The 17,849-nt window shown below is 59.5% G+C and overlaps 1 protein-coding gene across 1 annotated transcript in view; it reads right to left on the bottom strand.

The window, feature by feature from the left end:
• Positions 1-175: 175 nt before the first annotated feature.
• The window catches only part of LOC144953289 (transcription initiation factor TFIID subunit 1-like), a 45,005-nt gene continuing 27,331 nt past the window's right edge, over positions 176-17,849 (bottom strand). The window contains 13 exon segments of the mRNA XM_078883860.1: positions 176-280; positions 282-356; positions 1,241-1,258; positions 1,260-1,361; positions 1,830-1,979; positions 2,509-2,589; positions 2,931-3,061; positions 6,393-6,534; positions 8,545-8,745; positions 10,055-10,159; positions 11,871-12,044; positions 14,005-14,178; positions 17,332-17,439. Of these exon segments, the coding sequence (XP_078739986.1) occupies positions 176-280; positions 282-356; positions 1,241-1,258; positions 1,260-1,361; positions 1,830-1,979; positions 2,509-2,589; positions 2,931-3,061; positions 6,393-6,534; positions 8,545-8,745; positions 10,055-10,159; positions 11,871-12,044; positions 14,005-14,178; positions 17,332-17,439 (1,566 nt within the window).

The following is a 17,849-nucleotide window of genomic DNA, read 5'->3' as shown; positions in this document are numbered from 1 at the left end:
GTCTCCCCTTGACCCCACCGTGTCTCCCCGTGTCTCCCCGTGACCCCACCGTGTCTCCCCCATGACCCCCCGTGGTGTCTCCCCCCCCACCCCCCGACTCCCCCCACACCCCGCCAGCCCCTCCCCCACCCCCCCGCCCCTCCCCCCCCACCCCCCCCACAGGCACCGTGCCCCCCTACTTGTTCTGCAGGTCGAAGATGCGCTGGCACTCCTCCTTGTAGCGCTCCTGGTGCTCGGCCACGGAGAAGCGCGACCCGCGGGCAAACTTGGACATGGGTCCCCTCGCCGGAGCGTGCCTGCTCCGTGGACATGGTGCGCACCACGTCGATGACCTCCCAGCGAGACAGCTTCTTGATCTACACAGAGACAGAGAGACAGAGAGAGACACAGAGAGACAGAGACACAGCTTCTTATTCTACACAGAAACAGAGAGAGAGACAGAGACACACAGAGATACAGAGACACAGATAGACACAGACACACAGATAGAGTCACAGGGACACAGAGAGACAGAGAGAGACACAGAGACAGAGAGAGAGACAGATAGACAGTGAGAGTCACAGAGACAGAGACACACAAAGACACAGAGACACAGATAGACAGAGAGACAGAGACACAGCTTCTTAATCTACACAGAGAAAGAGACACAGAGAGGCACAGAGACACAGAGACAGAGAGACACAGAAACACAGAAACACAGAGACAGAGAGACACAGAGAGAAATAGAAAGCGGGGGAGGAGAGTGGGAGAGATGAGTGGGAGAGAGAAGGGGGGGGAGGTGGAGGAGGAGAGTGGGGGGGGGTAGATGGGGGGAGAGGGAGTGAGAGTGGGGGGGGGGGGGATAGATGGGGGGGGGGGCGTGAGAGGGTGGTTGGAGGTGGGTGTGAGGAGGGAGAGGAGAGAGAGTGGGGGGAGGGTAGATGGGGTGGGGGGGTGGTGAGGAGGAGGAGAGGGGGGGGGGTAGATGGGGGGGGGGGTGAGGAGGAGGAGAAAGAGGGGGGGGGGGTAGATGGGGGGGTGTGAGTGTGAGTGAGGAGGGAGGGGGGGTAGATGGGGGAGGGTGAGGAGGAGGAGAGAGGGGGGGGGTAGATGGGGGTGAGGGGGGGGTAGATGGGGGGGTGTGTGATTGAGGAGGAGGAGGTGGTGGAGGTGGAGGAGGGAGAGGGGGGAGAGAGAGAGGGGGGGGGTAGATGGGGGGGGGGGGTGTGAGTGAGGAGGAGGAGGAGGTGGCCCCACCCACCTCGTCCTCCATGACCCCCGAACTTGCGCAGCAGCTGTTTGGCGTTCTTGAGGGAGAGTCGCCGCAGGTCGGCATCCGTGCCGGTCACCGTCTTCTTGGCCGACGAGGGGGCGCTGTCGTCCTGGGGTCACGGGGGGGGTCACGGGGGTCACGGGGGGGGTTCACAGGGGGGCCGGGTCACAGAAGGGTCACGGAAGGGTCACGGGGGGTCACAAGGGTCACGGGGGGGTCACAAGGGTCACGGAAAGGTTGGGCAAGGGTCGTGCGAGGGTCATGCAAGGGTCAAGGGTCCAAGGGTCGTGCAAGGGTCATTGAAGGGTCACCAATACTATCCCCTTACACCCCCACTACACACAATGTGGGGGTGTGTGTGAGGGGTTTTAAGGGGGTCTAAGTTAGGGGGTCGAAGGGGGTCTAAGTTAGGGGGTCTAAGAGGCTCTAAGGGGGGTCTAAGTTAGGGGGTCTAAGGGGCTCTAAGGGAGTCTAATCAAGGGAGTCTAAGAGGGGGGGTCTAAGCAAGGGGGTCTAAGGGAGGGGTCTAAGGGGCTCTAAGGGGGTAATATCAAGGGGGTCTAATGGAGGGGGTCACCTTCTGCTGCGTCGGCTTGTTGGGGATCTTGACGTAGGAGAAGCCCTCGCCGCACCCCGTGGGGTCGGCGACCCCCGTCACGTCCAGGAGACACTTGCCCTTCATGGCCGCGATGAAGGCCCGGGTCGTGTTCCATGGAGCCGTGCGCACCTGGGGAGACGCGGGGAGACACGGGGAGACACGGGGAGACGCGGGGAGACACGGGGAGACGCGGGGGGACACGGGGGGACACGGGGGGGACACGGGGAGACACGGGGAGACACGGTGAGACACGGAGAGACACGGGGAGACACGGGGAGACACGGGGAGACACGGTGAGACACGGGGAGACACGGGGAGACACGGGGAGACGTGGGGGGACACGGTGAGACACGGGGAGACACGGGGAGACACGCGGCGAGACACGGGGAGACACGGGGAGACACGGGGAGACACGGAGAGACACGGGGAGACACGGGGAGACACGGAGAGACACGGGGAGACACGGGGAGACACGGGGGAGACACGGGGAGACACGGAGAGACACGGGGAGACACGGTGAGACACGGTGAGATGCGGAGAGACACGTGGAGACACGGTGAGACGCGGGGAGACACGGTGAGACACAAAGAGACACGGTGAGACACGGAGAGACACGGGGAGACACGGAGAGACACGGGGGGGGGGGGGGGGGTCTCACCTCGTCGTCAATCTTCATCTGGAACTCCTCCTCGTTTTCATCCTCGGGGGCAAACAGAGACTTCTCTCCGTAGCCAGCGTCCTACACGCGGGGAGACACGCACGGGGACACGAGGGGAGACACGGAGAGAGACGGGGAGAGACACGGAGGGAGACACGCGGGGAGACACGGGGAGACACGGGGAGACACGGGGAGAGACACACACCACACGTGTATTTATTAAATAGCCATCTCCACTTATTTCTGGGTCGACTACAATGTCAGCCCCCCCCCTCCACCCCTCCCCCTCCACCCTCCTCCACCCCTCCCCTCAACCTCCCTCCAACCCTCCCCTCCCCCCCACTCCACCCCTCCCCTCCACCCCTCCCCTCCTCCCCCTCCCCTCCCCCTCCACCCCCCCCCTCTCCCCCCCCCCTCGTGACCTTGAGGCGCTGCTCTGCGGCCAGCATGCTGTAGTAGGCGCAGCATTGCTCCGGGGATACGACGGCACGGATCTCCTCCTCCGTGGGCAGACGGAACTCGTGCTTGATGACCCACCAGTTCGAGTCCAGGCCTGCACACGCACACACACACACGCGCACACACACACACACACGCACACGCACGCACACACACACACGCACACACGCGCACACACACACACACACAGGCAGAGACACGCAGAGACATACACACACCGGCAGACAGACACACAGAGACACACGCACACACACAGGCAGATAGACACACAGAGACACGCACGCACAAACAGGCAGATAGCCACACAGAGACACACACACACACGCACAGGCAGAGAGACACACAAAGACATGCACACACACACAGGCAGAGACACACAGAGACACACGCACACACACACAGGCAGACACACAGAGACACGCACACACACACAGGCAGAGACACACAGAGACACACGCACACACACACAGGCAGACACACAGAGACACGCACACACACAGGCAGACACGCAGAGACACGCACACACACACAGGCAGACACGCAGAGACACGCACACACACACAGGCAGACACGCAGAGACACGCACGCACAGGCAGAGACACAGAGATGGACGGACACACACAAGACAAGACGGACAAAGAAACAGATGGACACACAAACACAGGGTTGGACACGCAGAGACGCGCACAGACACGCAGAGACACGCAGAGACACGTAGAGAAGCGGTCAGACACACAGACCCACAGAGACACACAGAGACACGCAGAGACACACAGACACACAGAGACACATAGAGACACACAGAGACACGCAGAGACACACGGAGACACACAGACACACAGACACAGAGACACGCAGAGACACACAGAGACACGCAGAGACACACAGAGACATGCAGAGACATGCAGAGACATTCAGAGACATGCAGAGACACATTGAGACACATTGAGACACGCAGAGACACACAGACACACAGAGACACGCAGAGACACGCAGAGACACACAGAGACACGCAGAGACACACAGAGAGACACAGAGAGATGCAGGGACACACAGAGACACACAGAGACACGCAGGGACACGCAGAGACACACAGAGACACACAGACACAGAGACACGCAGAGACACGCAGAGACACACAGAGACACGCAGAGACACACAGAGACATGCAGAGACATGCAGAGACACATTGAGACACGCAGAGACACACAGACACACAGAGACACGCAGAGACACCGACGCACAGAGACACACAGAGACAGAGAGACACGCAGAGACACACAGAGACACGCAGAGACACGCAGAGACACGCAGAGACACACAGAGACACACAGAGACACACAGGGACACGCAGAGACACGCAGAGACACACAGAGACACAGACACACACAGAGACACACAGAGACACACAGAGACACGCAGGGACACCGACGCACAGAGACACACAGAGACACACAGAGACACAGACACACACAGAAACACACAGAGACACACAGAGACACATAGAGACACACAGGGACACACAGAGACACATAGAGACACAGAGAGACACGCAGAGACACACAGGGACACAGACACACACAGAGACACACACACACAGAGACACGCAGGGACACACAGAGACACACAGAGACACAGACACACACAGAGACACACAGAGACACACAGAGACACACAGGGACACACAGAGACACATAGAGACACATAGAGACACGCAGAGACACACAGGGACACACACATACAGAGACACGCAGGGACACCGATGCACAGAGACACACAGAGACACATAGAGACACACAGAGACACGCAGAGACACAGAGAGACACAGACACACACAGAGACACGCAGGGACACCGACGCACAGAGACACGTAGAGACACACAGAGACACTCAGAGACACACAGAGACACACAGAGACACACAGAGACACAGAGACACACAGAGACACACAGAGACACGGAGGAACACCGACGCACAGAGACACGCAGAGACACGCAGAGACACGCAGAGACACACAGAGACACACAGAGACACAGACACACAGAGACACGCAGAGACACGCAGAGACACAGAGACACGCAGAGACACAGAGACACGCAGAGACACGCAGAGACACACAGAGACACACAGAGACACACACAGAGACACACAGAGACACGCAGAGACACACAGAGACACACACAGAGACACGCAGAGACACACAGAGACACGCAGGGACACCGACGCACAGAGACACAGAGAGACACACAGAGACACACAGAGACATACAGAGACACGCAGGGACACCGACGCACAGAGACACGGGTGAATAGACGTGCGGCCGCAGACACAGAGACAAAGGTCCCCCGCGTAGCCTTTAGGCTGCTGGGGGGTAAAGTGCTGTTAGTAGCGAGGGCGGCCGTGGAGGTGGACACGCACACAGCCCCTCGGTGTGCTACTACTGCTGCTGCTGATGATGCTGCTACTGCTGCTGCTGCTGATGATGCTACTACTGCTGCTGCTGCTGATGATGCTGCTACTGCTGCTGCTGATGATGATGCTGCTACTGTTGCTGCTGCTACTATTGCTGCTGCTACTACTGCTACTACTACTGATGCTGCTACTACTGATACCAGCTAACAGCACTTTTCATCAAAAGTCTGAGTGTTTTGTGAGCGTGCGAGCGTGGTGGCGGTGGCGGTGGACGTGGTGGTGGTAGTTGAGGGTGGTGGTGGTGGTGGACGTGGTGGTAGTGGTGATGGTGGATGAGGGTGGTGGTAGTGGTTGAGGGTGGTGGTGGTGGATGAGGGTGGTGGTGGTGGTGGATGAGGGTGGTGGTGGTGGACGTGGTGGTAGTGGTAGTAGTTGAAGGTGGTGGACGTGGTGGTGGTGGTGGTGGTAGTGGTGGTTGAGGGTGGTGGACGTGGTGGTGGTGGTGGTGGTTGAGGGTGGTGGACGTGGTGGTGGTGGTTGAGGGTGGTGGTGGTGGTAGTGGTTGAGGGTGGTGGTGGTGGATGAGGGTGGTGGTGGTGGACGTGGTGGACGTGGTGGTAGTGGTGGTGGTTGAAGGTGGTGAACGTGGTGGTGGTGGTGGTTGAGGAAGGTGGTGGTTGAGGATGGTGGTGGTGGTGGTTGAGGGTGGTGGTTGAGGGTGGTGGTGGTGGTTGAAGAGGGTTGTGGTGGTTGAGGGTGGTGGTGGTGGTTGAGGATGGTGGTGGTGGTGGTTGAGGGTGGTGGTGGTGGTGGTTGAGGGTGGTGGTTGAGGGTGGTGGTGGTTGAGGAAGGTGGTGGTTGAGGATGGTGGTGGTGGTGGTTGAGGGTGGTGGTTGAGGGTGGTGGTGGTGGTTGAAGAGGGTTGTGGTGGTTGAGGGTGGTGGTGGTAGTGGTGGTGGTGGTGGTTGAGGATGGTGTTGGTGGTAGTGGTGGTGGTGCCACTGCTGTGCTACCGGTACGTTTGAAGTCTGCGCAGAGTTTGAGGCGCTTGCGGATGGAGCTCTCCGAGTGGGAGGGGAACGCTTTCTTGATGTCCTCCATGCGGATGCGGCGCGGTCGATCCTTGCTCTTCCAGAAGAGGCGGTAGATGAACACCTGCACCACCACCACCACCACCGTCACCACCACTACCGTCACCACCACCATCACCACCATCACCACCGTCACCACCGCAACCACCGCAACCACCGCAACCACCACCACCACCGTCACCACCGTTACCACCGTCACCGTCACCACCACCACCGTCACCACCACCACCGTCACCACCACCACCGTCACCACCACCACCGTCACCCCCACCACCGTCACCACCACCACCGTCACCACCGTCACCACCACCGTCACCACCACGACCACCACCGTCACCACCGTCACCGTCACCACCGTCACGACCACCACCGTCACGACCACCACCGTCACGACCACCACCGTCACCACCACCGTAACCACCACCGTAACCACCACCACCACCGTCACCACCGTTACACCACCACCGTCACCCCCACCACAGTCACACCACCACCGTCTCCCCGTGTCTCTCTCTCCCCATGTCTCTCTCCCCGCATCTCTCTCTCCCCGTGTCTCTCTCTCTCTCCACGTCTCCCCGTGTCTCTCTCTCCCCGCGTCTCCCCGTGTCTCTCTCTCCCCGTGTCTCTCTCTCTCTCTCCACGTCTCCCCGTGTCTCTCTCTCCCCCGCGTCTCCCCGTGTCTCTCTCTCCCCGCATCTCCCCGTGTCTCTCTCTCCCCGCGTCTCCCCGTGTCTCTCTCTCCCCGCGTCTCCCCGTGTCTCTCTCTCCCCGCGTCTCCCCGTGTCCCTCTCTCCCCGCGTCTCCCCGTGTCTCTCTCTCCCCGCGTCTCCCCGTGTCTCTCTCTCCCCGCGTCTCCCCGTGTCTCTCTCTCCCCGCGTCTCCCCGTGTCTCTCTCTCTCCGCGTCTCCCCAGGTCTCTCTCTCCCCGCGTCTCCCCGTGTCTCTCTCTCTCCACGTCTCCCCGTGTCTCTCTCTCCCCGCGTCTCCCCGTGTCTCTCTCCCCGTGTCTCTCTCCCCACGTCTCCCCGTGTCTCTCTCTCCCCGCGTCTCCCTCTCCCCCGTGTCTCTCTCTCCCCGTGTCTCTCTCTCCCCGTGTTTCTCTCTCCCCGCATCTCCCCGTGTCTCTCTCTCCCCGCATCTCCCCGTGTCTCTCTCTCTCCGCGTCTCCCCGTGTCTCTCTCTCCCCGTGTCTCTCTCTCCCCGTGCCTCTCTCCCCGTGTCTCTCTCTCCCCACGTCTCCCCGTTCTCTCTCTCCCCACGTCTCCCCGAGTCTCTCCCTGTGTCTCTCTCTCCCCACATCTCCCCGTATCTCCCCGTGTCTCTCTCTCCCCGTGTCTCTCTCCCCACGTCTCCCCGTGTCTCTCTCTCCCCGCGTCTCCCCGTGTCTCTCTCTCTCCGCGTCTCCCCGTGTCTCTCTCTCCCCGCGTCTCCCCGTGTATCTCTCTCTCCGCGTCTCCCCGTGTCTCTCTCTCCCCGTGTCTCTCTCTCCCCGTGTCTCCCTGTGTCTCTCTCTCCCCGCGTCTCCCCGTGTCTCTCTCTCCCCGCATCTCCCCGTGTCTCTCTCTCCCCGCGTCTCCCCGTGTCTCTCTCTCCCCGCGTCTCCCCGTGTCTCTCTCTCCCCGCATCTCCCAGTGTCTCTCTTCCCGCGTCTCCCCGTGTCTCTCTCTCCCCGCGTCTCCCCGTGTCTCTCTCCCCACGTCTCCCCGTGTCTCCCCGTGTCTCTCTCCCCATGTCTCACTCTCCCCGCGTCTCCCCGTGTCTCTCCCCACGTCTCCCCCCCCCCTCCCCCGCGTCTCTCTCTCCCCACGTCTCCCCGTGTCTCCCCGTGTCTCTCTCTCCCCGTGTCTCTCTCTCCCCACGTCTCCTCGTGTCTCTCTCTCACGTGTCTCTCCCCACGTCTCCCCGTGTCTCTCTCTCCCCACGTCTCTCCGCGTCTCCCCGCGTCTCCCCAGGTCTCCCGGCGTCTCTCTCTCCCCACGTCTCTCCGTGTCTCCCCCTCCCGCCCCCCGTGTCTCCCCCCCCCCCCCGTGTCTCCCCCCCCCCCCCCCCCGTGTCTCTCCCCCCCCCCCCCGCACCTGCAGGAAGTCCCGGATGTGGATGTTCGCCCTCTTGCTGTTGGGCCCGGGAACCTCGAACAGGGGGCAGTGCTGTCCCACGGCGAAGATGTGCGAGACTTCGCGCACGTGGTAGCCCTGGCGCGTGCGTATCACCAGAAAATCCGTCGCTGCCATCGTGTGCGGGTAGATGGGGGCCCGGTACAGGTTACTCTCAAACGCCTGGAACGTACCAAGTGGGAGTAGGAGGGGGGGTGGTACAGGTTACTCTCAAACGCCTGGAATGTACCAAGTGGGTGTAGGAGGGGGGTGGTACAGGTTTCTTTCAAACGCCTGGAATGTACCAAGTGGGAGTAGGAGGGGGGGTGGTACAGGTTTCTCTCAAACGCCTGGAATGTACCAAGTGGGAGTAGGAGGGGGGTGGTACAGGTTTCTTTCAAACGCCTGGAATGTACCAAGTGGGAGTAGGAGGGGGGTGGTACAGGTTTCTCTCAAACGCCTGGAACGTACCAAGTGGGAGTAGGGGGGGGTGGTACAGGTTTCTTTCAAACGCCTGGAACGCACCAAGTGGGAGTAGGGGGGGTGGTACAGGTTCTACCCCTTCTACACCGTGTGTGGACTAATCTCCATCTGTTCCATCTCGCTCCCTTCTCTAACACCGTGTGTGGACTAATCTCCATCTGTCCCATCTCACTCCCTTCTACCCCGTGTGTGGACTAATCCCCATCTGTTCCATCTCACTCCCTTCTACACCGTGTGTGGACTAATCTCCATCTGTTCCATCTCACTCCCCTTCTCTAACACCGTGTGTGGACTAATCTCCATCTGTTCCATCTCACTCCCTTCTACACCGTGTGTGGACTAATCTCCATCTGTTCCATCTCACTCCCCTTCTCTAACTCCGTGTGTGGACTAATCCCCATCTGTTCCATCTCACTCCCTTCTCTAACACCGTGTGTGGACTAATCTCCATCTGTTCCATGTCCATCCCTTCTACCCGTGTGTGGACTAATCTCCATCTGTTCCATCTCACTCCCTTCTACACCGTGTGTGGACTAATCTCCATCTGTTCCATCTCGCTCCCTTCTACACCGTGTGTGGACTAATCCCCATCTGTTCCATCTCACTCCCTTCTACACCGTGTGTGGACTAATCTCCATCTGTTCCATCTCACTCCCTTCTAGCCGTGTGTGGACTAATCTCCATCTGTTCCATCTCCATCCCTTCTACCCGTGTGTGGACTAATCTCCATCTGTTCCATCTCCATCCCTTCTACCCGTGTGTGGACTAATCTCCATCTGTTCCATCTCACTCCCTTCTACACCGTGTGTGGACTAATCTCCATCTGTTCCATCTCGCTCTCTTCTACACCGTGTGTGGACTAATCTCCATCTGTTCCATCTCACTCCCTTCTAGCCGTGTGTGGACTAATCTCCATCTGTTCCATCTCACTCCCTTCTACCCCGTGTGTGGACTAATCTCCATCTCTTCCATCTCACTCCCTTCTACCCGTGGGTGGACTAATCTCTACCTGGAGACACTGTCCGGGGTGCAGCGCCCCCAGGAAGGGCGACGAGTGAGCGTAGACCGTCTCTCCGTAGTCGCAGTCCGGAGCCCCCGTGTCCTTGCCGGGTTTCTGTTCCCACCCGGCGCACACAAAGACAGCAGCATAACAAAAGGCGGCTTAATCCTAGCTGGCTTATCTACATATGCCATCTACATTACAAAGGCTCGTTTCCAGCAGCAGTACTGACCATCTCACAACTCCTCCTCTCCCGCGGCCCTTCCTGGCTCCTCCCCCCCTAACCAGTATATAAGGTCGTACCTCTTGGGACTTCTCTTCACTTGATACAGATTTTTTGCTGTGACAGTTTCACCTGAAGAAGGAAGCTTGTGTTGCCTCCGAAACGTCGTGATTTTATTGTTTTTATTTTTTATAAATTTTAATTTCATTTTTTTACCTACGTGACTTTACCGAAAGAACTAAGAGTATGAGTACAAAGGTCCCCCTCCGCCCGCCCGTCTCGTGTAGCCTCGGCAGACCGTCGGGACAAGTGCCGTCAGTGCGGCGCACGCAGACGGGGCGTGGGTGGGCGGCTACGCCAGGTGATGCTCATTTGAGGCCGAGTCGACCTAGGGGAGGCCCCGAGACCGGTTCAGATCATCGTCACCACCGGTGTTGGCCGTGAGCGGGAATCGAACTCGGGTCGCCGGGTTGGTGGCGATGACCGCTGCACTACCGCTCCTCACACACAGACATCACGGTGGCTAGGAGATGTTGACTACCTCGCCTGGTCTACAGGAGGTCGTGGGTTAGAACCCGACCCTGACGATGCCTGCTGCTGCTGCATCTGTGGAGTCTGCGTCTCTCTCTCATCATCATCATCATCACGGTGGCTAGGAGATGTTGACCTCGCCTGGTCTACAGGAGGTCGTGAGTTAGATCCCGACCCTGGCGATGCCTGCTGCTGCTGCTGTATATTTGGAGTCTGCATCTCTCTCTCATCATCATCACGGTGTCTAGGAGATGTTGACTACCTCGCCTGGTCTACAGGAGGTCGTGGGTTCGATCCCAGACCCTGACGATGCCTGCTGCTGCTGTATATGTGGAGTCTGCATCTCTCTCTCATCATCATCACGGTGGCTAGGAGATGTTGACCTCGCCTGGTATACAGGAGGTCGTGGGTTCGATCCCAGACCCTGACGATGACTGCTGCTGCTGTATCTGTGGAGTCTGCGTCTCTCTCTCGTCATCACAGTGGCTAGGAGATGTTGACTACCTCGCCTGGTACACAGGAGGTCGTGGGTTCGATCCCGACCCTGACTAAGCCTGCTGCTGCTGCTGTATCTGTGGAGTCCGCTTCTCTCTCTCTGTGTCTCTCTCCCCGTGGTGGTCGCCGTGTGGATGTGTCTCCGGATCCTCCTCCGGTTTTTCCCTCCGCATTTAGAATCAACGTGCGGTTTGTAGTGCGCCGATTCTCACGTGGCGGTGATGATAATAATGTCAGCCCCTTGGTTTGCTATCGATTGTGATGGGCAGGGCCACTTGTGAATAAGAGTTACGTAGCTGTAGACACGTGGGTGTGTGCATACGTGGTGTGTGTGCATACGTGTGTGTGTGTGTGTAGAGGCGTGTGTGTGTGTGTGTAGAGGTGTGTGTGGTGGTGGTAGTGGTGGTAGTGGTGGTAGTGGTGGTGGTGGTAGTGGTGGTGGTGGTAGTGGTGGTGGCGGTAGAGATGTGTGTTGCGGTGGTGGTGGTGGTGGTAGTAGTGGTGGTGGTAGTGGTGGTAGTAGTGATAGTAGTGGTGGTAGTGGTGGTGGTAGTGTTAGTGGTGGTGGTGACATACCCGCTTGTAGTAGTTCTTGATCTTGGTTGCCATGCCGACCTGGGCCAGCAGTGGGGGGTACTCCTCGCTGTGCTCCGCCAGCACCAGGTCCCCGTCCTTGCCCGTCAGGTCCTGCGGGGTCCTCATGAAGAACATCTCCCCTCCACCAGACGCCTGCCGCTCCTGCTCCCTCATCTGTTACACACACACACGTATATACACACACATATATACACACGTATACACACACACACACACTCACACGTACACACTCACACGTACACACACTGTGTGTGTACACGAACCTTGGCCTTCTTGCGGATGTGCTTGAGCAGCAGACGCACTCACACACTCACATGTACACACTCATACACACACACGTACACACACATTGACACACACACACGTATACACACACTCATACACTCACACGCACACACTCACACTCACACACACTCACACACACTCACACACAATGTGTGTGTACACGAACCTTGGCCTTCATGCGAATGTGCTTGAGCAGCGGGTGCACTCACAAGTACACACTCACACATACACACACTCACACACTTCGTATATACACACTCATACACTCACACGCACACACTCATACACACACACACATACACACACACACATACACACACACTCACTCACACACTGTGTGTACACGAACCTTGGCCTTCTTGCGGATGTGCTTGAGCAGCGGGTGCACTCACACTCACACGTACACAACAACAACAACAACCGCCATTCGCCACTAAGTGGCGGTGACGTCACCACGACGCTTGTGCCAGGCCAAGTGCACCTTGAGGCCACGTGAAGTGTCGAACGCCCGCTGGCAGGAGGTCACGGGGCAGACCCAGCAGGTGCCACGGGTCGACTGACCGAGATGACTGAGATGACTGGCTGATGCACCACCTGTGCCCACTACTGTACCAACTTGCTGTGCTTTAGCCACCCGGCGCTCCGCTCGTTGTTGTGAGCGTCGCTCCTCCGCCCTCCGTTGTTGTTGGAGGGCGACTGCCTCCAACTGCCCAGTAGCGTCCTTCACGAGCCTCCTCCACTGAGGCCGATCTTGACACCGCTGGTACCAGTCATCGGCAACTCCACTCAGCTCCTCGTCCTCCTGTACCACATCACTAGCCCGTGCCGCGCCCATTTAGCTCCCTCGATCCGGCCGAACAAAAGCTGTTTAGGCATGCGGTAGCTGGGCATGTGGGCTACATGACCCAGCCAACGCAGCCTTGCCTGCCGGAGGAGCTCACCAATGGGACTTTGCCCAGATCTTTCAAGGATTTGTGAGCTCCTCACACAATCCAGCCTGGTTAAACCGAGGATGGATCGTAGGCAGGCCAGCCTAAATGTTTCCAACCGACGAAGAAGCTCCATTAAGGGGGGTCCACGTTTCGCAAGCGTAGAGAAGGGAGGGAATGACCGTGGCCGAGAAGACCTGAAGCTTCGTGTGGAGCGACAGACCAGGTAGCTTCCACACAGCGTTACGCAACCGATGAAAAGATATTGCCGCTCGACTGATTCGGAGTGAGACCTCTGCTGATAAACTGGAGCCGGTCATAAGCACACTGCCCAGGTATAGGAAACTCTCCACTCTCTCCACAACTGCCCCATCACCGATTGGGAGTTGTGGGGGTGGAGTGTCCGATGGTACAAAATACCCAGGCAGGTGCTTAGTTTTGGTGGGGCTGATGGTAAGGCCCCACCTCTTAGTGGCACGTTCCAGTCTCAGCAGCAGCATCTCCAACTCCTCTTCTGAATGAGCAGCAATTACCAAATCATCGGCATACATAACGTGGTTGACCAATAGGGAGCCATCCCTTGATCGCACCCGGGCGTCGATCACACACACACACACAGACTCTCACACACACACACAGACTCACACACACACAGACTCACACACACACTCACGTACACACACTCACACGTACACACGTACACACACACACTCACCTTGGCCTTCTTGCGGATGTGCTTGAGCAGCGGGTGCACTCACACTCACACGTACACACTCACACGTACACACTCACACACTCACACGTACACACACACTCACACGTACACACACACACACTCACACACACTCACACACACTCACACACACTCACACACACACACACTGTGTGTGTACACTCACCTTGGCCTTCTTGCGGATGTGCTTGAGCAGTGGGTGCACGGGGTGTGGGCCCGGCTGCGCCAGGGCCCCGTGGGAGTAGCGCTTCAGCGCCGGCCGGTGCAGCACCCGCAGCCGCATGGGCCCCATGTGCGTGGGGAAGAAGGGCTGGCGGAGCTCTACCGCGGGGATCGAGTGCTGCTCCCTCGCAGGCACGGCAGGGGCGGAGAGGGGGGCGGGGGGTGGCGCGGCGGTCAGGGCGAAGAGACGCACGGGGGGAAGGAGGGAGACGAGGAGGGAGATGCAGAGAGAGACACGGAGGGAGACACGGAGAGAGACACGGAGGGAGACACGGAGAGAGACACGGAGGGAGACACGGAGAGGGAGATGCAGAGGGAGACACGGAGGGAGACACGGAGAGAGACACGGAGGGAGACACGGAGGGAGACACGGAGAGAGACACGGGGAGAGACGCGGAGAGGGAGACGCGGAGGGAGACACAGAGGGAGACACGGAGGGAGACACGGGGGGAGACACGGGGGGAGACACGGGGGGAGACACGGGGGGAGACACGGGGGGAGACACGGAGGGAGACACGGAGGGAGACACGGGGGGAGACACGGAGGGAGACACGGTGAGAGAGACACGGAGAGAGACACGGAGGGAGACACGGAGAGAGACACGGAGGGAGACACGGAGAGAGACACGGAGGGAGACGGGGGGGAGACACGGGGGGAGACACGGAGAGAAACACGGTGAGAGACACGGTGAGAGACACGGAGAGAGACACGGAGAGAGACACGGAGAGAGACACGGAGGGAGACACGGAGAGAGACACGGAGGGAGACACGGAGAGAGACACGGAGGGAGACACGGAGAGAGACACGGAGAGAGACACGGAGAGAGACACGGAGAGAGACACGGAGGGAGACACGGAGAGAGACACGGAGGGAGACACGGAGAGAGACACGGAGAGAGACACGGGGAGAGACACGGAGGGAGACATGGGGGAAGACACGGAGAGAGACACGGAGAGAGACACGGAGGGAGACACGGAGAGAGACACGGAGAGAGACACGGTGAGAGACACGGTGAGAGAGACACGGAGAGAGACACGGAGAGAGACACGGAGGGAGACACGGAGGGAGACACGGGGGGAGACACGGAGACACGGAGAGAGACACGGGGTGAGACACGGAGAGAGACAAGGAGGGAGACACGGAGACACGGAGAGAGACACGGAGAGAGACACGGTGAGAGACACGGTGAGAGACACGGAGAGAGACACGGAGAGAGACACGGAGGGAGACACGGAGGGAGACACGGAGGGAGACACGGAGAGAGACACGGAGAGAGACACGGGAAGAGACACGGAGGGAGACACGGAGAGAGACACGGAACTAGACATGGAGACACGGAGAAAGACACGGAGAAAGACACGGGGAGAGACCCGGAGGGAGACACGGAGGGAGACGCGGAGAGAGACACGGAGAGAGACGCGGAGAGAGACACGGTGAGAGACACGGTGAGAGACACGGAGGGAGACACGGGGAGAGACACGGAGAGAGACACGGAGGGAGACACGGAGGGAGACACGGAGGGAGACACGGAGAGAAACACGGAGAGAGACACGGGGAGAGACACGGAGGGAGACACGGTGAGAGACACGGAGGGAGACACGGAGAGAGACACGGAGAGAGACGCGGAGAGAGACGCGGAGAGAGACACAGAGGGAGACACGGGGGGAGACACGGGGGGAGACACGGGGAGAGACGCGGAGAGAGACACGGAGGGAGACGCGGAGAGAGACACGGAGAGAGACACAGAGGGAGACACGGGGGGAGACACGGGGAGAGACGCGGAGAGAGACACGGAGAGAGACACGGAGAGAGACGCGGAGAGAGACGCGGAGAGAGACGCGGAGAGAGACACGGAGAGAGACACAGAGGGAGACACGGGGGGAGACACGGGGAGAGACACGGAGGGAGACGCGGGGAGAGACACGGAGAGAGACACGGAGGGAGACGCGGGGAGAGACACGGAGAGAGACACGGGGGGAGACACGGAGAGAGACGCGGAGGGAGACACGGAGGGAGACGCGGGGAGAGACACGGGGGGAGACACGGAGAGAGACACGGGGAAAGACGCGGAGAGAGACACGGGGAGAGACACGGGGAGAGACACGGAGAGAGACACAGAGGGAGACACGGAGAGAGACACTGAGAGAGACACTGAGAGAGACACGGAGAGAAACATGGGATGAGACACGGAGACACGGAGGGAGACATGGAGAGAGACATGGAGAGAGACACGGAGAGAGACACGGGGGGAGACACGGGGGGAGACAAGGGGGGAGACATGGAGGGAGACACAGAGGGAGACACGGTGAGAGACACGGAGAGAGACACGGAGAGAGACACGGGGGGAGACAAGAGGAGAGACACGGAGAGACATGGAGGGAGACACGGAGGGAGACACGGAGCGAGACACGGAGGGAGACACGGAGAGAGACACGGAGAGAGACACGGAGAGAGACACGGAGAGAGACACGAAGAGAGACACGGGGAGAAACATGGAGGGAGACACGGTGAGAGACACGGAGGGAGACACGGAGAGAGACACGGAGAGAGACACGGGGGGAGACACGGAGGGAGACACGGAGGGAGACACGGAGAGAGACACGGAGAGAGACACGGAGAGAGACACAGGGAGAGAGAGAGACACGGAGAGAGACACAGGGAGACACACGGAGGGAGACACGGTGAGAGACACGGAGAGAGACACGGGGGGAGACACGGAGAGAGACACGGGGGGAGACACGGAGAAAGACACGGAGAGAGACACGGGGAGAGACACGGAGGGAGACACGGAGAGAGACACAGAGAGAGACACGGGGAGAGACACGGTGAGAGACATGGGGAGAGACACGGGGGGAGACACGGAGAGAGACACGGGGAGAGAGAGAGAGAGACACGGAGAGAGACACGAAGGGAGACACAGAGACACGGAGGGAGACACGGAGAAAGACACGGAGAGAAACACGGAGAGAGACACGGAGAGAGACACGGGGGGAGACACGGGGGGAGACACGAAGAGAGACACGGAGGGAGACACGGGGGGAGACACGGGGAGAGACACGCAGGGAGATGCGGAGGGAGACACGGAGAGAGACACGGGGAGAGACACGGTGAGAGACACGGGGGGAGACACGGAGACACGGGGGGAGACACGGGGAGAGACACGGAGAGAGACACGGTGAGAGACACGGAGAGAGACACGGAGAGAGACACGGAGAGAGACACGGAGAGAGACACGGAGAGAGACACGGAGGGGCGACCGCCGCCGCCTCACCTGGATGATGTTGCCCCCGAAGGTCCCGCGGACGCTGGTCTGCTTGGGGTGGTAGAACTCGTCGTTGGAGAGGTTCCAGGGGTCCCGCGTCGAACCCTGGCTCAGCCGCTGGGGGGTCGGCAGGGGAGAGGGTCTCTGTGTGGTGAGTCTGTGGGTCTCTGTGTGGTGAGTCTGTGGGTCTCTGTGTGGTGAGTCTGTGGGTCTCTGTGGTGAGTCTGTGGGTCTCTGTGTGGTGAGTCTGTGGGTCTGTGTGGTGAGTCTGTGGGTCTCTGTGGTGAGTCTGTGGGTCTCTGTGTGGTGAGTCTGTGGGTCTCTGTGTGGTGAGTCTGGGTGTTTGTGTGATGAGTCTATGGGTCTCTGTGTGGTGAGTCTGTGGGTCTCTGTGTGGTGAGTATGTGGGTCTCTGTGTGGTGAGTCTGTGGGTCTCTGTGTGCTGAGTCGGTGGGTCTCTGTGTGGTGAGTCTGTGGGTCTCTGTGTGGTGAGTCTGTGGGTCTCTGTGTGAGAGTCTGTGGGTCTC

Source organism: Lampetra fluviatilis, chromosome 73 (genome assembly GCF_964198595.1).
Source record: "Lampetra fluviatilis chromosome 73, kcLamFluv1.1, whole genome shotgun sequence".
NCBI lineage: Eukaryota > Metazoa > Chordata > Hyperoartia > Petromyzontiformes > Petromyzontidae > Lampetra > Lampetra fluviatilis.
This window is presented reverse-complemented; position numbering and strand designations above follow the sequence as displayed.